The sequence below is a fragment of the Oryzias latipes genome, chromosome 4, assembly GCF_002234675.1.
Source record: "Oryzias latipes chromosome 4, ASM223467v1".
NCBI lineage: Eukaryota > Metazoa > Chordata > Actinopteri > Beloniformes > Adrianichthyidae > Oryzias > Oryzias latipes.
The window spans coordinates 18,922,875-18,949,508 of record NC_019862.2 but is presented as its reverse complement, the minus strand read 5'-3'; the positions used below and the strand labels follow the sequence as shown (position 1 = coordinate 18,949,508).

The 26,634-nt window shown below is 37.5% G+C and overlaps 1 protein-coding gene across 3 annotated transcripts in view; it reads left to right on the top strand.

Moving 5' to 3' along the window:
- The first annotated feature begins 742 nt into the window (after nucleotides 1–742).
- The window catches only part of fnbp1l (formin binding protein 1 like), a 43,578-nt gene continuing 17,686 nt past the window's right edge, over nucleotides 743–26,634 (top strand). Inside the window, exon 1 of one of the 3 annotated variants that reach the window (XM_020702532.2) lies at nucleotides 743–973. In XM_020702532.2, coding sequence (XP_020558191.1) covers nucleotides 950–973 — 24 coding nt within the window. In that variant the 5' untranslated portion in view covers nucleotides 743–949. The remainder of the gene's footprint in view (nucleotides 974–26,634) is intronic. The other 2 variants (XM_020702531.2, XM_004068056.4) reach the window with 2 other exon arrangements.

The following is a 26,634-nucleotide window of genomic DNA, read 5'->3' as shown; positions in this document are numbered from 1 at the left end:
TCTCTGACACATTAAAAAAATCTCAAAGGAAAACGTTATCCTTTAAATGTAATTTGAAGTGGTCAGGGGGGGGGGGGGGGGGGGGGGGGGGGCACTAAACCACTTCAGGATGACCGCAATGTGATGACAGATTTTGACCACTAGAGGGAAGTATTTCGCATTTATTTAGTTAAACTGTTCCCAGAAAGATGCTCCTCATTTCTCTGAACTTTTTGTGCACGTGACTTACGAAAACATTCATAATATGATGAAGATTTTTTTTAAAGATATTGCGTAGTACTTACCAATGAAATAGTTTATGTACCACAAAAGATAAAGTAATTTCTTGGAGTAATTTAGTACACATTTTAGCCTATAGTCTGTAGCTCACTTAAAAAAAGACACAATTCAGTATAAATTAATCTTAAGGCATTTGAAATAGTAAATATACATTTAAATAATATTAATCAACACTTGTTTCATCAACAAATTAAAATTTTAGATGCATGTACTTTATTTATTGTTAATAGTTTTGCTAGTTTTAACACTATTTTCTGTCAACAAGTATCTCTTTCTTTTGTTCTCTCTTTCTTTAATTGGATTGTTTCTCATTTTGAACGTTATTGGAACAGTAGTCTGTTTGTTTATTTGAGAAATAACTTTATTTCTCCCCCTCTGTCTTTTTTTTTTAAATTTGCACTTATTTTTTCATTTTTTCCTTTAAAGTGTAAAACAGCTATAAAGCAGTAATCCAGCAGTTGTTTGGGGCCCTGCGGTCCGGTGTCTCCGCTTTTGGGGCGTCTCCGGCGGTTCGGGCGAAGGAGGTGAAGGAGGGGTAGGACGGGTAGGACGACACGAAGGAGGCAGGCAGTCGCTCAGTCAGACCGGACTATCAGCGGCACATTTCCAGAGTGCACGCCGGGAAAACTGCTTCCAAACCAGGGGGGAAATTCAGTCAGAGGGACCCGCAATGAGTTGGGGAACGGAGCTCTGGGTGAGTTTCAGCTCTTCGAAGTACTTTTCAGTGGTTTTTGCTTTGTGTTCTGGCGTCGTCCGCCGCGGGGACGGCTGAGCCTGCGGGGAGGCTCGGGAGTGGGAGAAAGGTGCTCCGTGAGCGCGGAGCTTTGTGGAGAAAAAAAAAAACGGCTAACTCCGCTGCTAGCGCCTTTTGAGCTAAAGCTAAAGCTAATCCGACATGCACCTTAACGGCTGTGACATCGCGGGGAACAATAGCGGACACGGGGCGCACAACAGGCGGCCAGACGGGGCGGGGGGCCAGGGGGGGACCGCCGGGTCTACTAGCTTCCAACTTCATGAACAACCATGACGAAATTGAGTTTTATTTTAATTCCTCTGTCAAATTGTACCTTTTTTAAAAGTGTGTCCACACCCAGTTTTTGGTATTAAGGGCAAAATAACAACCCAAGTCTTCCACCTCTAAAATAAATGGAAAAAACCCCTCCTTTTTGATATCTATAAACATATCTCATGATTTTCCTAGCGTGTGTTTTTGTTGTTTAGTCTTTTGTCTTAACTTCTTATAGGCACCTGCCTTCACCTCCAGCCGGCCTACATCACGTTATAGTCTTATGTTTGTCCTGCCTTAAAAAACCACAAAAAAAATAGCCTTAAAATCTTACATGTAGTATTAGACTAAACCAAAAAAAGAAAAATCGAATTGACTTCTTTGTAAAATGTGATTTACAGTTCTACTAAGTTGTTGATTTTTATTTGTTGAAATGAATCAAGCTATGTCTTTTTTTTGGGGTGTTGCCCATCCCAAGCTGTAAGCCAAGAGGCAGCCTCCAGCAGCAGCAGCATCCCCCCTTCTGCAGGAGGAGGTGGAGGAGGGGGACTCCTAACCCCCTTCAATGACACCTCCTCTCCTGTTAACCTCCCTCCCGGCTGTTATCTGTAGTCTGAAGCAAGCGTGTATTTTGCCTCCTCAGCCCCCAAGATGTAACTTGACCTCGCAGCTGCAGACAAAGAGAGAACTTCTCGCCTTTGTCAGCTTTAATAAGATGTTGAAGAGATGGAGGTGCAGACACCGATGTGATTATCCTCGCCATCCATCCGTCTTTTCCGTTTGTCTTTTTTCTTTCTTTGACTGCAAGTGCTCTCTCAAAGATTTTAAAGAAAATCACGTTTTTGGTGCTTTTAACATTTTCTGGTGGCATATTATCTGATGATGGAGGATATATATTTATATAAATAAATTAGGCTTAAAGTTGCTTATAGGGGTGTAACGATACGCTAAAAATCTCAATTCGGTCCGATTCAGAATTTCCCAGGGCTCGGTTTGGTACATTTTGGTTCGGTACTGCTGTTTAACAAATCTGCCCGATATGAACTGCTAATTTATGAACTATTATTTTATTGTTATTTATTGTGTGTGTTTTGATGCCAGACACCTGAATTTCTCCCTTGGGAGATTAATAAAGTATGTATGTGGGTGATCTGCAGAAAAAAATAAGAAAAACTATTAGCTGCCAGGAACCCAAAACTTTTGATACTTAACACTAGCCTGAAAAAAAAGAAATGTTAACTTGCACATTTTCTTTTCTCGTAGACCCGATTGTTACAGTTTGGTGATGCCGTTTCAAGTTCGTTAACAGATTGGATGTGTTACTGTGGCATACGCTATCTTCGTGTAACAATGTCAACACAAAACATTCGACTTATCCAGTTGTCTTTTTCCTTCATGGATGCTGACAACGAAGCCAAAGTGTTCCCACACAGGAGAGCGTACAAAAAAACAAAGAAAAACGTACCGAAACGGTACATAAGTGAACTGAACCGTAACTGCGGCACTGAAACGCTTTGGTTCAACTACGTATATCGTTACACCCCTAATTGCTGAGTATTGTCTGTAAATCAAATTGTTGTGAATCAGTAGCAGATGAAAAAAAAATGCAGTTGGGAAAACCTGTTATGTAGAAGCTACTAAAGCAAGCCACAAGCTCCCTCCTCCGTTCCATTCTGATGGACGATTCTATCCGTCTGTCTTAGTTTTTCTCTTCCGCTGGCTCCAAACTGTACAGCTAGATAGCTCCGATGTTGCTCGCCATTTTTGTTGCACCTGTAATGCTTTGTTGGGGTTGTGAGGGGCTATAAGCTAGCTACAGAGTGTAAACAAATGGATGATTGGAAGTGGGGGCAGGCTTACTCTGCCCAAAACTCTGGCACATTTCTGCTGAACTCCCGGCACTCTGCAGAAACTCTTAGAAAATGTTTTTTATTTATTTTTTAATTTTATTTATGTATATTGGCTAAAAACAGCATACCCGTGATTAAAAGACCACTGGGAACGATTTAAAAATATATCAGAAGATGACTGGACTGGGACTTTATTATTCTTGTGTATTGTTCACAAAGAAGACTGAATGAGCTTCATCAATTCTGCAGGGATTTGTATCTTCTCTTAGAAAGATGGTAAGGAGATTCAAGCAGAAACTGTCACAAGAAGACAATTAAGAAGGAAATGAAAGAAGAATATGTCACCCTTTTCATGAAGTAAACAAGAGATTCCCCCTGAAATGAATGAAAGAATCACTGAAAGAGGAACTTCAAGAAGAAAGTTTAAACACCACAAATGAATGAAAGATTGTTTTAAAAACATCCCAACAGATGTTTAGTTTTTTCTAGGAAATGCAGTCTGAGAAAATATGGTTTATAAAACCTTTTTTTTTCCTTCCGGTTTCTGTTGCTCATCCTTGTAGTTTCTAGATGTCAGCATTGAAGTAAAGCCCATGTGATGGAGCGGGAATAGAAGCTTCTTGACAGGCTGTCGTAATCCCTCAGTCCTCTGATGGGATTAAAGTGCTGGCTGTCTGATGTCAGATTAGGGATTATCAACCATGAGATACAATTTAAAGCTGTTGATTGGCAGTTGTTCTTCTAAATCTCACATCATGTCATCCAACATACCCAATTAGTTTTTGTTTAGTTGTTTCGTTTTTGTTAGTTGGGGAAAAGGATGTTTGACTAGTTTAGCTGTTTGCTAAAAAAATTCTCGGACCTCCTTCTTGGGTAAATTGTTTTCCTATTGTTGTAAATGAGAGTTTATATCAGACATTAGTTGATTTTGTATTTTTGTACCCATTGATTGCCCTAAAAAATAGTTAATATTTTGATCTAAACTCCATCTCAATCAGACCCCTTGAAGTATTTTCCTGTATTTGTCTTGGCAAAATAATTACTTCACATTAACTAGTAATGTAAATATGTATATTTTTAGAAAGGAAACTTTCATTTTTGTTGAGTTTATATCACTTTTTATTTACCTTAAAAATAGATTTTCATAGTCAAACAAAATTGTTTTCTAAACATCAATTTGAAGAATAGATGGATCGTTAATCAAATTGCATCAAATCATAAATCTTAGGCCTGCACAATATACCGCAAATTTTTGTTATCGCGAAATCAAGCTGTGCAATATGCATACCGCAAAAGACGGCAAAAATCGCAATAAATGGTTACCTTAAATGTGCTAAAACAAACTCATGGCAGCTTGAAATATTGAACAAATGAAATAAATCCCTTTATGCATTTAACCAATCGGAAGGACCAGTTTACAATTTTGATCAATCAGATGAGCCCTTTTATGTTTGATGTTTGCCTCCTATGTCGCCAAGGGTCATTTGGAGTATATTTTTAAACTGTTGCAGTGAAATGGAAATGATGTTTTTGTTTTTTTGCTATTTGTTTATATACCGCAATTTATATCATTATCGCAATATTAATAACCAATATCGCATATCACGAGTTTTCCTCATATCGTGCAGCCCTAATAAATCTAATAGAATCTTTTAAATGATTTATCATATGAACAGTGATACCAAGCCCTAATATTCATAAAGCAAATCCCTCATACCTAAAACCGTGGTCACATGCACACTGATGTGGGCTTTTGGATTGTCTGGGTCCATAGAGTTGCAGACAGGAGGGGCTGTATCCTAAGGGGAGCGCACGTGTGTTGCAGTTCACTTGAGGCTGGTACGGCCCCCTTTAGGTGCGTCAGGAAAATGGAACGTAGCATTGTCGTGCGTGTGGTTAGTGTATCATGAAGTATTTGTAAGGATAATGTAAGTTGCTGATGTACAGGTGATGCTGTCTTATGATTCTCTAATGCCACACTCTTACCATGCTTGTTAGGCCTACACAATAAACCGCAAATTTATCGTTATCGTGATTTTAAGCTGTGCAATATCCTTATCGCAAAAGTCAGCGAAAATCGCTATAAATGGTAAACCTTAAATGTGCTAAAATAATCTTATGGCAGCTTGAACTATTTAACGAATCGAATAAATCCATTTATGCATTTGATCAATCAGATGGAGCCCTTGATGTTGTTGACCAATCAGATGGAGCTTTTATGTTAGATGTTGGCTCCCTATGTAGACGAGGGTCATTTGGAGAATAATTTAAGATTTTTTGACCCTTATTTAAATTAAACTGTTGCAGTGAAATGGAAATGTTTTTGTTGTTTTGCTATTTGTTCAAGTATCGCAAGTTATATCGTCATCGCAATAATGATCACTAATATCGCATTTCGTGAGTTTTCCTCATATCGTCCAGCCCTAATGCTCGTGCATGTGATTCATGAGTGCCCGTAGGACGCTCGTAGGATGCCCACACAACTACATTCTGGTTGGCTGATTTCCTCAATTCTAACTCGCAGGCTGCATGCAAGGAGTGAGCACTCATCACTTGAACAACACTCCTGGGCCCCCTGCACAGTGCCCAGGGTTTGGGATGTACCATGTGCCTAGGTCTCACCTACTTCACTATCGATGTTTGCTTCGACGTGTCGCTTGCATCATGCCTGTAGAAAAAAAAATGTGCATGAACGTTTTCACTCTACGTGCTCACTAAGCAGGATCTACAACTTTGATATGTGGTGCAGACAACCAGCGTGCCCCATACTGGTTTGCCCATTGTTTGGCTGCAGATAGCCTTTATCTACCTGTCAGGACAGTTGTGACTGAGGCCAAATAAAGTGTCTTTGTCATCCACAAGTACTAATAACTACTTATATTAAGGCATATTGCTGCTGTTTATTTTCACTTCTGTCTGGTCTTTTCTTGTGCTGACTGTTTTCTTTGATTCTTTTTCATCTTTTGGTCAGTAACCTGTTTAATTAATGTAACTTTGTTCTTCTACTGTATTTTTTAGTTTCAGTTTAGGGCCTTCAAAAACCAGTACTGAACATTATAAAGCTGCTCTTACATAAAATAGGAAGTGTTTGTCTGAATTGAAGCTTTGTGTGTGCACTGTGTGCTCTGCGCGTGTGTTGGCGCCAGGATGCAGCCCCTCTGTGTGCTCTGGTCAGTCGGAGTGAGGTGAACTTCAGGCTAGCAGAGCATATCAGCCAAGTCTGACTGAAGGACAAGAGGATGAGAGGCAGTCGTCTCCACGGATAAGGAGATAGGGAATACAAAGGGGCAGGAAAAAGGGTACAGCTAGGATTTTCTTTTGAAGACTGTTGGCTGTGAAATGCTTGTGAAAACTCAGAACAGTGAGCAGGTTGTTAGCCTCTAGTCAAAAGCTCCTGAGAGTTTGCTTTTCTTTTGCTTCAGTTGTTTGTTGGATTAAAAAAAAATACCCTTGAGTTCCTTCACAACCCATAGAAGAGGTGTTGTAGTCCAAGATGTTGAGGTTTATCATCAATCATTTCATGCTTTAAGCAAGAAGATGTTTTGCATTTGCTGCATCAGGTGGCCTTCCAGCATGAGGGTGCTTGTTATCCCGGCTTCTCTTTAGGATATTTATAGATTGACGCCTGGAGTACATCAAAGTCTGGACTTGTGATCTTCAGACTAGCAACTCTGCAGTTTGAGGAGGGCTTTGTCTTGATGTAAAGGTTTGACTGATATACTGTCTAATAACAGGATTCAAATCCCATCAGATAATGATAAGAAAAGAGTTTAGAATGACATCCTTCTATACAGTCAAACAACTGTGTCCTAGATATCTTTTTGTAAAAACAGAGTAATATTGCTGATTGATTCCTGATCCGAATATCTGAGCAAACTTGCGTTAATACGGATAATTTGCCTTTAAAATGGAACAATATCTTTTTAAAGGACTCATTTTTCTTTCATATAGAAGGTAGCTTAGGGGCAGATCTTTAGTGTCTGTCTGTTTTTGCATCAATCCAAAACTGTGAGGCTTTTCTATTTCTATTTCTATTTGGAGCAACAGCATTTTGGTTCCTTACAGGTCACTGTGGGTGTCTGTGAAGTCATGCTGAATCCTTCTACACTGAGCTGGACATGACAAGCTGTTAGACTTGGTCTAGCCAAGGCTGTCATCACATTGTCTTCATGCTAGGGGGGTGTATTTGGATGTTTTCAGCTGGAGGTGTAACACATAGCTGTTTAAAGCCAGTGTTGTTTTTGTGTACATCAGAATTTGAGGGTGAACGTCTTTCTTAATTAAATTGTCCAAACACATGTCCTGAGGAGACAGGATGTTAGATGAAGCTGGAGAAGATGGAAGGAGGTGTTGGAGAAGAAAGCATGTCCAAGACAGGCTGGGAGGTTTAATGAAAGAGGAGGAAGGGGATATTTTTATCGAGTGGGAGGGATGAGGTAATGAACTCGGATAAATCTGAGGTAGATAGATGTAATAGATTTAATGAAACTTTAATGATCGCAGTGTAAATGGATGGTCAGAGGATGCATAAGAATGGAAGGTGCTGTCAGTGTTGAGCAAAGGAAATATGGCTTAGAAGAAAACCTCCAGACACAAATTATTTTTACTTCTTTCTTGTTTCAAAATCAATCTAATAGAACACGTGGCGGGCCAAATGTGGCCCGCCATGTCATTTTATCTGGCCCTTTGAGGACAACCACTGTGCTGATGTGGCCCTCGGTGAAAATGAGTTTGACACCCCCTGTAATCGACGAAAGTGTGCGATATGGTTTATTTAGACATTTTAACAATGAGTTGTATGCAAATGTTCCTGACGTATTTGGAAAATGTAATTTAGTAATGAGTTTGAGTATTAAAAAAAATGTGTAATTGGTTATTTCTACCCTGCATTGCCCAGCCCCTCCAGCAGTTGATGGCATAGCAGAAATGTTGTTGTTTTGAATGTTAGGAGATCAACGGCAGTATTTTAAACAAAGGCTTCAGGAAGGAACTAAATATAGAAGCAGCTGGTAAACAAGAGTTCATCAGGAAGCTCCTTTTACCTGTGTGCATTGTCTTAGCTGGAGCAGCTTCACCTGTCTTGGTGTGCATCTGACAGGTATCCACACTTTTAGGTGATGTGTAAACTAGAAGCAGTACTTAAAAATCTGTTTGTTCTGTTACTGGCAGCCTGTGTAAGGACTTAGGAACAGGAGCAATGTCATCTTTCACCTGATTCTGGTTAAAACTTTTCAGCAGTGTTCTGAATGAGCTGCGGCTTTTTAATCCTCTAACACTGCAGATGTCGCTGCTGATGCCTAAATAACCCATGCTCTCTGACATACTATAACCCTTCAACTGTTTATGCGATCAATACTAATCTGTTGATTCTAATGCTGAAAAAAGTGGCTTTTCATATTGGCTTTGCACCGATAAAATGAAACACAATACTAATGTGAAGTTACGTGCAAAGCTGCTTTTCTCAGTGACAGGATCAGTTGATTTTGGTTGATTGTGTAAGCACTTTACCACTGTAAAGTGTTGCATATCAGTGCAGGGTTGTTTTTTCTTTGCTTTAGCATCCACTGGAATTAGGTTAATTGCGTAACTGGAGCTAAAGCTCTGGTGTGAAAGGGTTAAGTGTGTTATGAAAGAGCAGACAGAAGACTGTTACACTAGTCCAGCCTGTAGGAGATGAAAGCTTGAACCAGTTTCTCTAAATATTGTCCTGACTTGAGACCTCTGAGTCTTACTGTTTGATTGGTATAGTAAAAAGCTAGTTTAGTTGTTGCTTTAATGTGAGCACTGAAACTCCAGTTTGAGTCCGTTAGACATCTAGAAATTAGCTCTTTATTTAGCTCTTTATTTCCTTTTAGTCTTTCCTTTTTGTTTTTCTAACACTTCTTGTTTTCCATCCATCCATCCTCTGTTTCAGCTTTGGCCCATGCAAGGTCACAGGGGTTGTTGGAGCCTCTCCCAACAGGGTACACCCTGTACAGTTCTGTGTTTTGTTACTGTTTAACTGAAGAAACTTTGACTGCATCCAGCAGTTTAGCTGCTCTAACCCTTGTGCTATCCTATGGGGTCCATCCTTACATTGATGTGTTATCCTATGTAAAAGGTGGATAAAGGTGAAGAGGATTTCATGTTATCCATGGACACCAGTGAAGATCACATATCATCGAAGAAAAAAGGTTTAGCGCTCTAGATGACCCCACTCCCCATGTTAAAGTGCCTAGAAAGGCACAAGGGCTAAGAAGCAGCAGAGAGTCTAGTGGAACATGACGATTTGGTGTTAAAGCATAGTGTCATCTGCATAGCTGTGCTGAGGAACATTTGAGTATATGCAGGTTTAACAGCAGAGGTCTAAGGTTTGATATTTGAGGTACTGCAGACTCTCAGATTTATGATTAGTAATGGAAATAACATAACCTCAGATTAGGGCTGGGCGATAAAACGATAATTATCGTTATTGCGATATTACCTTTTTTCGATAGTGAAATGAGTCTATTGCGATAAACTTTCGTTTTAAATGAACACGGGAGAAACCCCCGGAAGACCCGCTCTCTTATCCAATCAGAATTAAGTATCACAGGGCTAGAGCAATCACTGAATAAACTGCGCCACGTCTAGTTAGAGTGAACGTTATTTACAAGCTAGGATGCAAGCTAGTATCTGCATGCGTTGCAAATCCTAACACTTGCAGAAAATGAATGTTCCGTCTGAAGAGAAGTTAACAAACTCGAGCCAAGCGGGCGCAGATGAAGGTTCAAGAGGCATTGTAGAACGGACCGGCCCGAAAAGTTCCGCCGTGTGGACGTTTTTCGGTTATCTAAAGTCGGATAAAAGTCAAAGTAACGTCTACTGCAAATTGTGCCAAAGATACGTTCCTAATAAATGTGGAAATACCACCAACCTTTTTTCTCACTTAAAGCAGCACCACCCCCTCGAGCATGCTCAATGCCAGACTTCAAAAACAACGGTAAGACCTGCGCTGCAGCAGCAGTCTTTACATTCGGCATTTTTACACTTGTCTTCCTTGCCCGCAATCTGTAGGCTTTTGTTCATTTAGCAGAAATCACACTGACAATGGTGCCTATTTGTTGCCTCACAGAATAGGAGGCCATTTAAGTTGATCTGTTGTTCTTTTTTTACTTGTCTTTGAAAGCTATTCGAAGTTGCACAAAGTATTTAAATAAGAACATTTTTGTTTTAAGCTTTCTTTAATTTCTTGAAGAGCATTTTAAAGAAACTGAGGAGTTTCTTGGGAGTTTTTTTTAGTTTATTGCACTTTTTTTATATTGAGATAATTGTGTGTCAATTTTTTGTCTATTTTTCTGTTAAACTTGAAAGTTCAAACATTTGAATTTATTTGTGGTCTTTTAAAACTGTGTGCAATAAAGATTACTTTGAAAAATATAGTAATTTGATATCGTTTTTAATATCGTTATCGCACAATATGAAAAAAACAATATCGTGATATGAAAAATCCAATATCGCCCAGCCCTACCTCAGATATAGAATGTGCCTGATAAACCCGCTCACTTTGTCTGCCAAGTCCAAAAGATTTTAATAATCCACAATATCAAAAGCTGCTCTGGGAGGAAAAAGTTCTAAAACTGATGTTTTTACTGGGTCAGTGTTGATGTGGGTGTCATTTATCTCTTTAACAAGTGCTGTACTGGCATGTTGATGAGTTTATTTCAGAAACTCATCAACCTGGTTCCTATGGGAGGTTAATCAGTTTATTCCTTAAACGTCCTGCAGTCTTTTGGTTCTGATTTCAGTAAATAGGAATCATTCAGCCAGGTTAGCCCTGTCTGGTTCTAGCTGAGGTTTGGTTTGCTTATTTGAGAAGGATGAATGCATGCATTGTTGCTCCGATATTTTCTGTTTTTCTGTTGAAACATGATCCAAGCTCTTTCTAAAGGATGAGCTTGTTTCCATAAATTTGGGGGAGTTTGGCTGATGAAGGCTGAACTAAAAAGGCATGAGTGTTCTGGCTTGCTAGATATGTTACAGGCACAACTGATCACATGATGTTTCAGCTGGTTGTGCCTCGGGACAAAAATGTGACTCAAGACATGAGATTTTTGAACAAATAAGAAAGCTGAAAAGCTAATAAAAAAGCAAGAATCCCCCCCCCCTTTTTTTTAACATTTCTGGCTTTGTTTGTGGCTTCTGCTAAATTTTGCTTTTGTTTTCTTTATTTTGCTGTTTATAACCTTGGTGTGCTTTGTTTTATCATTTGCTTTGCCTATTTATCAGCAAAGCAGAATTATTCATGTGTGCTGAAAATAATACGTTTTTTGTGCTAATATATCATGCATTCATGATGTGGGATAAGCCAACTTTCTAGCGATTGTTCTTGCATGTACATTCCGTGTTTGCTATATCAACATGCATTAGACAGACACATGCAATACCAAAACATGATTCTCATTTAGAATATGATAAAAAATGTAAACAAATGCCCCCTTTTCTGGATAAAGGAATACATGTTTGAGTTGTCCCATCACCTCAAAGGCGGACAACCAAACCAGATGTCTTATTTGTAAAATATTGTTATTGCTCCACGCAGTTTTATAGAAATTTGACTTCTAGTTAAACCTTTCCTGTACTGTAAACAAAGCAGCTACCGGTTAGGAGCAGACAGCTTTTAATTTCTTTTCCCCTCCCAGCTGCTTCAGTGTTCTTCTTTACATATTATGGATGTCAGTGTAAATCTGTCTGTGCTTCTCCCACTGTGGCCATCGGTGCTTTGCATGTGGATGAGAACTGTTCACTCATGTTCTTTGAATGCTTCTGCATCTGGCCATCTCGTAATACGAAACTTTTCTGGCAGAGCTCAAAAATTGTACAATAGCAGGTCATTCTAATAGCATTGTCTGACCCCCCCCCACCCCCCCACCCCCACCCCCCCCACACACACACACCAACATTAATATGGTCCTTCTCGGGGACCGTATGCACACACAGCTGGATTGCGTAATTCCCGTTTTGTCCTTGTCTTCATGAAGCCTGGCTGCAGCTGTTGGAAAGAAGCCGACTGCATATGTGTGGGGAGTGTTTAGACACTTTCCATTGTAACTTTTCAAAGCTTAAAGAAATCTGGAGGCTTAATTAGAAAGACAGAATTACTTTTGGGTGGCGGTGGAGGAGCAGGATACTTCAGAAATGACAGGGTTTCATTATTTTGTCCAGATGTTACTGTGCAATTTTAAAAAAAAACAAAAGAGGTAAAATGCTGTTAATTTGTGAGTGAAACTGTCAAAGGAGTAAACAGAAATTAGGAGATGACCACTACCAAAGCACTTTTACCAACGTAATGCAAAAAACAGTTGCATAGGATGTAGTGCATGACTTCTAGTGAAATATTTACAAGCATAGACTTTGTTGGAAACTTTTCCCCGGTGTTCCTCTCATACCTCCCCCTCTTCCTTCCTCTCATCCTCCCGCTGTGTCCCTCTGGACCCGATCAGAGGTGCACACAGCCAACCGACTTCAGCATTCAAGTTCCTCTTGGACTCAGATAGCATGACACCTGCATGCCTGTGAGATCAGTGACCCAGGATGAAACTGTTTTTCCCTCCTAAATGGGTCACTGTATGCCTCATGACTCGACTTTGTTAGAATCCTTTGTCAATGACAATGGTGCTTCGTATTCAACTTGAACTGTATTGGTGGAGTCTGTGAAGGGTCACATTGTCCAACTATTTTCTCAAGGCTTCAGCTCCGACTGTAGAAACGGTGATTGCCATCTGCCTTGATCTTTGATCATTTGACCACTCTCAGAACCAGCCAGATTTGCCTCATTTCCTAAATAAAGTCAGTGTTCCAGCTAAAAGCAGGACCTCTTATATAGCCTGTTGATGTGCAGATACAAACAAAAAAGAAGAAAAAATAGATGTTTGCTAGCGTAATGTGAATGTCAAAGAAATTATTTGAAATAAAAAGAAGTTCTAATGAATTAAGCAAATATTTTTTGTTTTTTAGATGTGTTTTTTTTTTAACCCAACTAAGGTGATGTTTTTAGTCACATAGCTGTATTCATCTGTTTGGGGACTCATAAAAATGAATAGATTTCTGCTTGACTTCCGCTGACATTGTTATATGAAAACAAGATGCTAGTGTTTATGTGCACAGCCCAAATTTTGCCCCCGAGGCATTAAAAAAGCCGATGCTGAAAACCTACGAGGAGTTATAAAGTAAAAAATGCAAAAGAGGGATTCTTATAGGATGATATAAAGATTTGTTTTCTAAAAGTCTTATTTTTTTAAACTGTCATCTGTTCTTGTAGCACTGTTTTCACTTCACTTCTGCATTTTACTGTTCATTTCTCATAGCTGTCCAAACAAGGCAATTTCCACATTCAGGGACAAATAAAGACTTTTTCATTCTTTACACTTTTTTCCCCAGGAAGTAATAAGTGATTCAGCGCCAGAAGAAACAGTTCCAGACTACTTTAAACTATGACTCGGCTAAGATGCGTTCAAGGCTTGCTTCCAGGAGTCAGTTTGCCTGTCGTCTGCTTGTTGGTTTTATTAGCCAGCAGATAAAAATGCAATCCTTGGATCTCATGGAAAGTTGGAAGATGCTTGAAAGTTTTTTTTTTCTCCTTTAGAATTTTCCTTAGACTGGCAAACCAGTCATTAGACTAAATGTGGATGACTGGATGCTGGCGAGATCTGTTTGTGTTACAAGCAAGAGGCCAGTTTTAGAGGAAGGATTTTGACGAGGAATCTTTAGAATTGTTTGCTAAAGAAAGTGAATAGCTAACTGAACTTTGGTGCATTTACAGTCATGGTATAATAACTATTATTGAACTGCTATTCGTTTGCTAACGTTCTTTGATTGGTTGGCATACAAAATGCAAGAATTGTTCATGGATTGTGTAAGGCTTTAAGCAACAGCTACACTGTATTTGGAATGCTGAATCCTGTTGAAGGTGTCCCAAAACTGACGTCCTTGACTTTTTGTGTACTAAACATGTCGGCTGCTGGGTAAACCTGCTCACCTGCTGCACTGATACTCTATCATCAGAAGATCTGTTGTCTAGAGGGATTACATTGTACAACATAGTTTGGTGACACACAGTTTCCAACAATTTGTCTGCATATGGACAATAATGTGAGAGATGGATATAGGGGTGTGACGATAACCGCATCACCGTGGTGATGAGTCATCAAGTGTGCGTGTGGGGGGAGGATGGGGGGGCGTGAAACATTTTCTTTTTCCTAGTGGGGGCCTTGCAAAAAATGAATTAGACTTTTATTAAACCCATCTTAGTTTGGGGGGTTTTTGGAGTTTAAAGTACAAAACCTCTTTCACAGCAAGTTTAGGCAATTCATTTAGGTTTGTCACAGATTGATTTCAGTTTGTAAGTTTTTGGTTGAATAGGAAAAAATAGGATTTTCACTTAAAGAAATCTGGTGGAAAAAACCTATTATCAATGCAACAGTTACATTTAATGATAATTAAAACGCAAAAAATGTCTGTAGTAACAGAACTTTTTTGTGTGTATACTTGGTGATTAATGTTTTACTGCACACCAAACACAAGGATGCAAAGTTATTTAAACAAACCAGACAATGTAAACTATTTTTAGAGTTAAACCTTTTCTAAATATTGAAATGATGGTCTACTTTAAACATGGATCAAGATTCTTTCATGTTTTAGTTTTGTGTCATTGCACAATAGTTGTACACACACCATGCCCAAACTAAATCATTTCATGTTTTTGATTTAGCTGGTAACGTGTTTACAGGACAAACAAAAGATGTGATAGACATATGTGTTTTTCCTTTTGGTAACTGTATGGGAAATGCTCGTGTTTGTAAGGAATTTGCCACATTTCACATACCATAAATAGAGACATACACATAGGTCAAGTGTAAGTAGGACAGCCCCTCCCTCACTCCTTTCCTGTCTCTTCCCTTTTCTTTTTTTTTCCCCAGTCCCCTATCCCTGTCCCACATGTAGCCTGCTTGGATATGAGCAAACAATGTTAATTTGGACGACAAGAGTTTTTTCCCAGGCCATTTATTTGGCCAGTGAAGTTTCAGACCCCAATAAAAATGCCCTGTATTGTCTACACAACAAGTGGCTGCTCTGCATGGAGGGTTGCAGGTTTCCTTGGTGACATGTCAACAGCTCACACTATACCCCCTTGTATAAGTGGGTAACCCAGTCCAGAGTTTATCAGGTAGTCAGGGAACATGAGAGACAAAATTGGAAAGCTGAATATTTAGGACTGCAAAGGGATTCCAGATAATGTTGCTCCTAAATATTTCTTAGTACTTTTTATTTGTCACAGTTGAGGTGCAGTAAGAACCCTGATATAGTAGAACTCACAGTATTCTAAATAAGATGAGATGAGGTTTTTTTTTTTTTGGAGGTATTTATATCAAAGCATATCTCATTACTAGCACAGTTGCTACAGGACGCGTATAGCTAGTGACAGTTTTGCATGGTAAGATAGAGGAAAAGTCCCAGGAAACAGAAAAGAAGCCGTACTAAGACGAAAAGAGAAAAAGAATGCAGGACCAACATTTATTAGAAAATAAAACAGTTCTGTAGTTCTCAGAAGATCTGTATTTTTTAGTATATATATATATATAAAGTAGACATATAAAGATTTCAAACTTTCAGTTATTTGTTTAAGATTCCGGTTCCCAAATGAAGCTCAAATACCGTCTAAAGAAAATAATCTTTAATCGGTCAATAATTCTTTTCACTTAAACAGATTGATATTCTTCTTAATTTCATATGAATGGTAATATTTCTGTCAGATGACGCCACAAAGTTTAATGGTTTAAAAAAAAGTTTGCCAAAAAAGAACAAATGAACACTAACACTAATACGCAAAGACACACACTGTTTGCATGAACACAGACATTGCTTGGGTTGGTTGTTAAACACAAAAAAAAACCCAACACAAAACAAAAAATCAATGCTGCTAAAGAAATCAAGTCTGGAAAGAAAAAAATGTATGTGCACCTGCTATAGGATGTTTTGTAAGCAGATTTGAATAGATTACAAATTTGTAATAAATACTTATAGCAAATGGCTCCTAACAATATTAATCATTGAAAGTCATTTGTATAGTGTTTCAACCCATTTTGTGACTTTAAGTTAGTATTCCTCAGGTATAATTTTGAAAAATATGACTAGTCCTTATTTATTTAAAAATTAGGTATTTAATGTTTTCTTGTTTATTGTTCATGCTAATAAAAAAGAGGGCAGCAGAGCTGCAGCAAATAGTGACTTAAGTTTTTCTAAATTGCAGCGTTACAAAAATATCAAAGTTCCCACTTTTCACTTTCAGCCTCTCTTCATCCTTTTAGAAAATAGGGGTCATGCTTACACTGTCCAATAGACTACAATGATAAACACAAGTATCTTGCTGTATGCAGTTTTTCAGCAGTTTATATATAATGAGGTTCACATATATTTGTCTTGCTGTCATGCAATGGTGGCACTTTCTTCCTGTTTTCCTTTTTGTCCTAACTCTGTATTTTACTTAAACCAAATTTCTGACAAAGCTGTTTCTGACTCACGCATTTGTATTTCTAACTTGAGTACTGTCAGATAAAAACCAGGGGTGGAAACGGCCCAATGTGCACAATGGCTGGTTTGGGTCTTATTGTATTCTAGAGTAGTTTGACCTTTTAAGACTGTTTCATTTCTAAATGCATAGTTACAAAAATAGTCATCATGCACAGAAATCCGCGGTCCAAGAATTCTCAGAATCCAAATTTGACATGAGGCAATGTTGATGGTAAATCCAAATTACCGGTGCACGCATTTGTACACAAACGGGTAAATCAATGGGTAGTAAGGCAGCATGGAAGCACATGCACAAATTCCCCATCATGCTCTCACCATGTGACATGATGAGAACAGTTGGACTCATTCGTTCTCAGCACAGTGTTCCTTTGAATGTTTGTAAAGCCTTATCTTAGTACACTGAAGAGAGTTTTTTTACTTGTTAAAGTCTGTTAAAGGGGAAATTTGCAACAGTTAACGTGACAGGACAGAGTTAGGGATATGTCATATGTCCCCACCACCCATACTACCTCAAAACTTGCCAAACTAATTGCTTCCTGTTTTTGACAGACTTGTTTGATTTGTACCTGTTTGCCATGCTGTGATGCCATGAAATAACATGTTCAAAATAGTTTTACTGTTTGTTTTTCTTTTTAAATGAACACAAAACCAAAAAAAGTGATTTTGTCTGGCTAATAAACACAGAGGCTTACAAGTTTCAAACTAGAGCTACAGGTCCGGCTTTAGCACTCTTTGACTTACAGTAACTGTTTGACCCATTGTGGAGTTAACGTAAATCCAACAAATTCTGTAATCTGAGACAAGCAGCTTTGCAGTGATATTCAACACTAGTACTTTGCAAACCAGTAACGGGTAAAAGCAAATCCATATTTTTATTTAATCTAACCAGTGGAAGTGCAGTTGTTAATCGAAAAGGAATCTTTGCTTTTACCACCAAACTACTAGTCTGTTCCCACATTTTGAACACTTCAATTTCCTCTAGTGGAAGTTTGTTTCAAAAAGGAACAGTTCCCTACAAAGTCTTACGTTTCTTGGGATTTGATTACATCTCAAGTTGGTGGATCATTAGGGATTGTTTTTTAATGAAATGGTTTTTCGGGAGATAGGCATTTTTCTCACTTTACTTTGTCCTGCCCATTTTTGGAATGTTCTTTCATTGGGTGTAGTAAATTCCTGCCATTGTGCCCTGACCCATTTCAAAGGCTTTAATTTCATTTTCTATGTTCACGTGCTGACGTCAATGACTGCTGCTCCAATTGATAGATGTCTATGACTAGCTCTCTAACAACTGCACTTACTAGTTTTAGCACACAGCTGAAGGTGTAATCCTTCAACACCCACGTGATGTCACGGATGGGAGTGTCATGCCAAGTTTAGTGTCTTCAGCTGTGGTTGTGAGTCTTTTAGTCAGTGGTCAGAATCACTGGAGTTTTGTGGTTATTTCTTTCTGAAATCAGTCAGATTGGGGTGTGTTTGTATTACGAAGGAGTGTGTGTGTGCGCGAAGATGTAGTCTAACAGATGACTGAGCAGAGTATTCACCACTTCCTGTTCTGTCATAATGAAAACACAGGAAATACTGTGGCTAATTTTGTGGACACCCACAGAAAATCACAATGCTGAATTAAGCCATCTGTGCATGAATAAGTGTAACCAAAGCATCTTGTTATCTTCTTCAGTTATTTATTTTTAGATAACTGTTTTTTTTCTTGCCTTGTACATTTAAAGTGGATTTATATTTACTTATTATCTATTATAGGATTTTTAAAAAATGCTCATATCTGCTCATTTGTATCTTTGAAAATTGATATTACCCCTATGTAAATATACCCACATTTATCTTTTATTTATTCCAGTTACATGGCACACTTTTACCTTCTGTGACAATTCTATAATTTTTGTTTTCTTTTGTTTTTAATTAATGCACTCTGTAAGAAATTAAATACGGGTCCTGTTCCAGCACAACTCGAGTCAAAGATGCTTGTTCTGCAAATGCAATTGTTGAATAACAAGGTTTGTTTTGCATGTTGGGAGCATGCACGGACATCCTGTTATTTCTTTTTTGTTTTTTTACATTAGGTTGCAAACTTTTAATATTCATTTAAACATTTGTTAACCATCTGGTTATGGAAAGGTTTTTTTTTTTTATGGTAAATGTATTTTTTGAATCTAATCTGAATTCAGGCATGCATGATATAGCATTTCCTGTTTGGTGATTTCCTGTAGTAAAGACTCCTGTACTTCATAAATTGTTGACTTGTAAATATGTTATTACATTGGTTTACAACAAGCTACAGTTTGACCCTGGTCCAAATTTAAACCTAACCCTTTCCGATAGAAAGGGGCTAAATACTGGATGGGGTGTATTACAGATAATGCAGAAGTACGTTTGAGCTGTTTGCTTAAAAATGTTAAAGGAAAAAGAAAAGTTCTCCAAAAACAATATTTAGATGGTCCAAACAACAGACATGTCATTAACGCCACTTTCCAACGTTTTACACCAAGAGGAAGTCCTTTGGCTTGTTATAACCCAAACATAACCCACAATTAACATTTAGCAATATTTGAACTATGGCTATCCTTTATTCAATTTCCGACATGGTTTTTTTTAAGACAAAGTGTAGAAAAAAGTAATTTAATGTCTCCTTTTTTGATGCTCAAACAGTTTGTCACAAAAAGTATTACCAAACAGTGAAAAGCTTGTCTTGTCTAACCTGTATGTCAACGAGGATGAACAGCAACGGCACAGCAATTCAAAGAGTGATCAAGTTACAATGAGACTTGACAGGCAAGCTAAATACAAAAGACCAAAAGTGTGAGTGTTTTCCTCATTCACTGTATAAAATCTAGGGTGGGTAGCCTAAAGTCAGACTCTGTTTTGAGATGTTTGCCAAGTATTTGTCTCAGCAGATTATTTTTCTCTTTTTACTGGTATAGTGAAAGTAAAGAGAAAAGGTCTATAGAGCCTCGCAGGGAGCCAGTTTAGCTCGTGCTGGTTTGCGGCGCCTTCCGTCCGTGAAACCAGGGTTCGACTCCAGGCTGCTCCCTGTTCCCTTCTCTACCTCTGCCGGTTCCAAGCCCGGTTTTGAGAAGGTTGCGTCAGGAAGGGCATCCGGCGTAAAACATTGCCAAATTTACCATGCGACTTGTTCGCTGTGGCGACCCCTGATGGGAGAAGCCGAAAGTGGAAGAGTGAAAGTAAAGAGAAAAGAACAAAAAATAGACCATCTGCTTTGAAAATGGAAAATAGAGAACAAAGAGAAACTGAGACCTGTGTGCTTAGGAAAGACTAAAACATAAAAATGGTGCCTGATGAAAACAAGGTATCATTAAACTTACTCCACCTAAGCCTACTCAACAGGACTGCCTGCTATTGCCTCTAAAAAAAAAAAAAAAAAAAAAAAACAGGAGTAGACACTTTATGGACACAAATATGAAAGTGTTTAGTGTCAATAAAACCTAAAAGGACATTTAGTTCAGCAATTTAGGTTGGAATGGATTTAAAAAAGAAAACCTCTGTGTCCAGTTTTCATTTTTTGTTGAATTTTTTTCAGTCTAATGTAATACCAGAACTAATATGAATAACATGTAATAATTTAAATATATAAAATGTTTTTGATTTTTAATATTTGTCATAACAAAGATTAAGATGTTACTGTTATATGTTGTATTTGCAATAAGTCTCTCCAAACAATATTTGCAACTTACATTCTTGAGAGCAAAAAAACCATTGTAACAGCTGCTATTTGGACTGGTCACGTTGCAGCAGAATAAATCAAAAAGTCAGTTTACAACCCTTAAAGTAAACATTCATATGTTCCAATACAGTAGCTTTTTAAACAGGAACTAATAGAATTGGTCATTAGACAATTTTTCGTTTTTCTAGTTTGTAATGTAAAGTCGGTCCGTATCACTATCATCACAAGACATTCACATGGGAACTTTCTAACTACACATCATCTTGTTCTCAGTCAGCAAAAAGCTTTACACGTTTCATGTGATCTATGGTGGGTTAAAGTGTGACTGTGTCCAATTTATGTCTTTATTGTAGAGGTGGAGGAACCAGAGACTTTCTTTTAGATTAGTTTTTAGAACCCGTTTTTGTGTATTATGAAACCTGGAACTAATTTACCATATCATCTTATCATCATGCATGCTCTTCACTGTGAAGAAAATGGCTCTTCCAAGGATTGTTAGTATGACTTGCACTTTATTATACAGTTCAGTAAGTGATGCTAGTAACATTGCACTGTTTAGTATCATCATCATTGGCTAAAGTTTGACTAGTTTCCCTTCTACCAAGACTGACGAGCTCTAATGAGTCTTGTTTAAATTCAATAATAATTAGGGTTGTGTTAGATTATGAGGACATACAGAGCAATTGTTGTTTGTTCAAATGACAATGGGGCTCGTTCAAAACACCTGAGCACATGCTGTCGATGCCCTCTGTTGAGGTTTGTCCTTAACATATCACACTAACAGACATTTTGGATTAAAACAATATTTTTTTCTCCCCTAATATGGTTTTGTTTTTACTCTTTATCAATTTTTAATGTACCAACTTGGTTACATTTTGGCAAACATCCCAACATTGTCTCAAACATTTTACTACAAAACAAAGCAAATTAATTTGTAAAAAAACAAACAAACGACAAATAACAACAATTCTACTCTGTAATAGAAAAGCAGAAAAGTCTGAGAAGTAGGGCTGCACGATATGAGGAAAACTTGCGATATGCGATATTAGTGATCAATATTGCGATAACGATAAATTTGCGGTAAATAAACAAATAGAAAAATAAACAAAAACATCATTCCCATTTCATTGCAACAGTTTAAAAATTATACTCCAAATGACCCTCATCGACATGGGGGACAAACGTCAGGGTGGCTAACCCTGGTCCTCAAGAGCCTCAACCCTGTCTGTTTTCCAATTCTCCCTAGACTGCTCGATAATGATAACCAAAATCAGGTGTGTTCAGTCAATCAGGATGTGAAATCACTTGAGTCAGCCAATCAACAGCAAGCTGGTTAAGGAGAGCTGGAAAACAGGCAGGGTTGAGGCTCTTCGGGACCAGGGTTAACATAATAGGCCTCCATCTGATTGGTCAACAATGGGAAGGCGTCCATCTGATTGGTCAAAGCATAAAGGGATTTATTTGATTCGTTAAATGCTTCAATCTGCTAGAAGATTGTTTTAACACATTTTGGGTTTGCGATTTATTGCGATATTCGCCATCTTTTGCGATATGCATATTGCAGAGCTGGATATTGCGATAACGATAAATTTGCGGTATATTGTGCAGGCCTACTGAGAAGGTTTTTTTTATAAGGTAATGTGCGTTTTTTTATGACATTAAAATTGCTAAATATTGTACAGACCTCTTAAGTTGTCCACTAGCTCAACATAAATGCTTTTACAGTCAATTTTGGAAACTATATGTTCCACATTTTCAAATGCTTCACTTTTGCATTTTATTTATGCACAAACATGTTTTTAAATCATACTAGTAATATAAATTTCTCTAGACAAAATGGCTTTGTGATTATTCCATGTAGAGTAGATAAACCTATAAACCTAAAGCTGCTGCTTATTCAATAGAAGTAACATGCTGATTTGAAATGCAAATTCTACCAGTGTTGATTATTTCAAACAATCCAAAGTCGACATGCTATTATTCTGAGTGCCTAAAGTAGAAAGTGTGAACACTGTTATTATTGTTCAAAAAGTCCTTCCAGCCATAATAACCACACAACCATACCTAATAATATTCATAATAACTATAATAGCTATAAACCCCAGATGTGGGATGGGACTCAATCAATAATCCAAACATCAACACAAAATAAAAAAAGGTAATGCTAACTGACCATGCACACCCACCCACCAACCCATCAAAAAACACCAAATAATAGATAAATTTATGAGCTTTTTTCAATCTTGTCATTTTATATAATCATATACCAGCTGACTTTGCTAGTCCTACCCTCAAAGTAGTCCTGGATAAGGGTCAGCTGGAACCTTCCTTATTAGCATATTAGGTAGCTCCTAAAGGTGCTTTTAGTGAAGTTTGAGGAAGTAAACTGGTGCAGGTCATAACGGCATCATAACTAGAATAGCACTTATTGTTTGTCCAGCAAGCTAAAACCAGACGTTGAGTTTTACTCTTAAAACAATTAGGCTTGAAACAAGATAAAAATAATTTTATACTTTTGCTTATGAAGACTAAAGTAACTCTAAATCTTAAACTTATCGTTTGTGTAAGCTGTGTAAGTGTTTTTTTTTCTTTCATCACTTTTCAGGTTGGGTTGTATTGAAACAGTTTTAGAGTGTGCAGTTTACATTTTTGACTGACTAAGCACAGTTTTCTGTCCAAAATCTGACAAACATTTTTATGCACCAACAGTTTTTTTTTTTGGCAAAACAAAAGCCACGTTGACCTAGAACAAATATTTTTCCTGGAACAACTTCCCCAAATTTATTGTAAGTTTTTTTTTTTTTCAAATATGTGAAAATAATGTTTTTGGATTATCTAATCTAAGCAGACTGGAAAACAAAACCTCCCAGCTGTTACATAAGAGGAAGAAACACCCACGTCTGCAGCCCTGCAGAACAGTTTGAATTGATGTAGGCCAAGGGAAGCTCTCATTTGACAGACTGAAGCACCTCCCAGCATTTCACTGGAAAGAAAAACACATCTGCTTAGGTCTAAACATTAAGTTTGTGCACCTCTGCCTGCACTAGCAAAATCGTTCACTGACTTAAGACTGTAATTTATGAGACCGACTTGTAGATTCAGTCTAATCCCCTGAAATAACTTATAATTTGAACTGCTGACTCACATATTTCCTCCAGTTTGTGTGGCAATACAGAGGAGTGTGTTTGTTTATGGACTTTGCAGCTTCTATTTCAGTAATTCATTAGACTGCAATGTGAACATGAGTGCTCACAGCAGGGTGTGCATTTAACTTATTTGCTGCGATAATGCAGCTAGAGATGTTGGTTGGTTTACATAGCATCACTTAAAACAAATGGAGCAATATTAACTAGTTTAATGGATGCAGCTCTAATTGTACATATTCTAAAATGAACATATGTGAAAAATGCTGTGTGCTAAAAAGGAATTAGTCAGATTTTTAAAGTAAAGATTTTGCCTTTTATTATTTCTACCAAACCATGTTGAGCAGGAGGCATATGTCAAAATGAAAACGGGTATGGAGCAGTAGAGCTTTCCAGTGGGTTCGCTTGTTTAGAAATGGTTCGTAGATCAGCAAAAACTGTAATGAAAGGTTGATTGATGTTAGTTAGGGGTCAATACTGTTCACATGCCAATGATCCCTCTGCTTTTTCCTTAGATGATAATAAGCTGGAGACTTTTCAGGACATTATTGTGAGAAATCCAAGTCTATGCAAATTCAGATACTCTGAACAAGGAAAAGCATCTGACTGTTCATTCATTGACTGTTAAAATGTAATTTCGTCATACAAGGGTTTCTTTTGTCTCCTATTTGGAAATCTTCGTCTGAATAGAAAATTTCTTACACCCTGCTGCCTTGCTGCCCTGTTTCATTTTCTCCACTTGTTGTCCTAACCCTTCTCCTTTTCTACCCATTCCTCCCTCACACTCCTGGTTCAGGATCCAGTGCACAAAAAAACACAGATCCCTTCTCATTCTTGGAATAACAGGACTTTTTGTTTGTTAGGAGGAGGGATGTTTTCAAACTCTATAAACACACCGGAGACAGAGCCCAGGGCTCCTCAAAGTGATGCTGGTCCTTTAGACAGGTTTATGTTTTGCACCTAGTTTGCTGTGTGTATATGTGTGCGTCTGTGCTTTTTAATACCACAGTGTGTAATTAGTGCTTTGTCTTAGCAGCACTTTCTGTGCTTATTATCCCAGCCTTCCCCAGTGGAATGCCACAGGCTGTCTGGAACTAACTGGCTGTCGATTGGTTATTAGGCCGTTTTCTCTGTGGAATTTCCACAAAAGGCCTATCAAGGCTTCTGCATCTAGGATCTAAATTATGAATGTATTTAGGATCAGAGCACATAAATGCAAATTCAAAGCGTTTTTTGAGGAACTGTTGAAAGAATTAGATCTGTGACCCATTTTTGGGTATGATTCAGGGAATGAAACAATTCCCTGTTCTGTCAGTCTCAGTGGTATGCAGTAATTAGATGAGTGTCTAGTAAAGATTTTTCAGCTAAATAAATAAACCTGTATGAGGGAAAATGTTTTTGTTTTTTAAACTATTGGTACCCTTTTTGGTGTGTGTTATTAAAGTGTTTGATGTAACAAAATCAGTATTGTTGCTGGATTTAAAAGCTAAAATAGTATTAATTAATATCAATTCATTAAATTCATGAACTAGTTTGATTTTTAAGCAATTTCTTGTTTTTATTCAAAAATATTTTTCTGTTAGTTTTTAATTTAAGAATTCACAAGTTTTATATTAACTTGGTTGGTTTTTTTCATGTTATGCTAAAACTGCCTTTGATAAACACATTTTTTTCCGATAAATTGTAAATTGAATTCTTTCTGTACAACCGGAGTCAGCAAAAAAACCCAACCAAGTTATTATGGTTTGAAACAGCGGATGCTTTAATTTTTACTTAAATAAAAATCCATTGAATTCCTTAATACGTATTACTTGGTAATGTATGCAAAGTAAAAAAGAAAAAAGTAAAAAAATTGATGATGTTTCTATTGTGGAGATTGAAATGAGGGCTGCTAAATAGTAGAATAGAATAAATAAAGAATAGAATAGAATTGGTCTTTAAAAATCCCTTTTTCTTTAAATGTGTTTAAAGAAAAAGCATTTACACTCTCATAATTTGTCAGTAAAAATAATAACATTATCAGGAATGAACCTGGGGGATTTCACATTCTTTTTTTGTTTGTTGTTTTATAGGAAATTGTGATTTGCAACTTGTTTTTGTTATTTTCATATCAAATTGTGGTGTTGAAGTCAGCTGATCTGCACACTTTCATATGTTAATCAAAAGATAAATAGATCTGTAATTAGGCGATGGCTACAGCCTTTCTGTTTTGGATCTTTAAATACCAAGAAAATATCCAACTCTGTGGTTTGTAGATGTCTATGCAGACATGATTCATGCTTTCAGCTTCTTCACACATCCTCCTTTTAAGCAGAGATTAGGAACCCCAATATGTTGTCATTTCCTCAGTGAGCCCGTCTGCACTGAGCTTTCCACAAGCTCCACTATGAGCTCATTCCTTATTACTTATTCATAGATACTGTCACATAGGCTGACGTAATTTCAGAGAGGCATGCTGCTAAAAAGAGATGGATGACCATGTATGCAGACAAGGCTGGGAGCAGAAATACCTCTTATGGCTCAATAATGAAAGGGTGTGATTGCATATCAATCCATTGTTTTAAATAGTTTTCTTTGCTGCTTTTTATTGAATTTTTGCAGCATTTTATTTTATTTTACTTTACCTTTACTCAAATCTCATTGGAATGTGACAGTTTTGCACCTTCTTCTAAAAATAAACCTTTTGTCAACCAAAATGAGACTCTGATGCTTTTTGTTTCAATTAGGGTGCAAATTCTTCAATGTATGGCAGATTTGGCAGCTGACTTATTTATTTAATCAGATTTCATTTTGTCCTGCCAATGGAGTTTCGTATTAATCCTTCAAGTGGATCTCTTACATTGGATTACAATTGTAGAAAAAGAAGCAGAAAATGTTTGAAAAACATAACGAAATCAGGTTGAAGATGTAACTTTTTTTTTTTACATTTTAGGTTACACAATTTTCTGAGTTGGGCAAAATGCAGGGCTCAGTTGTAGAAAGACATTTGAAAAGTGATTTTATTCATTATTGGATGCTTTTCTTCTTTTTTGCTGCACAGAAATATTCAAGTGTTTCAGTGCATGTCCCTGTCCAGTATACGGTAATCATCAACTACTACGACAACAGTAC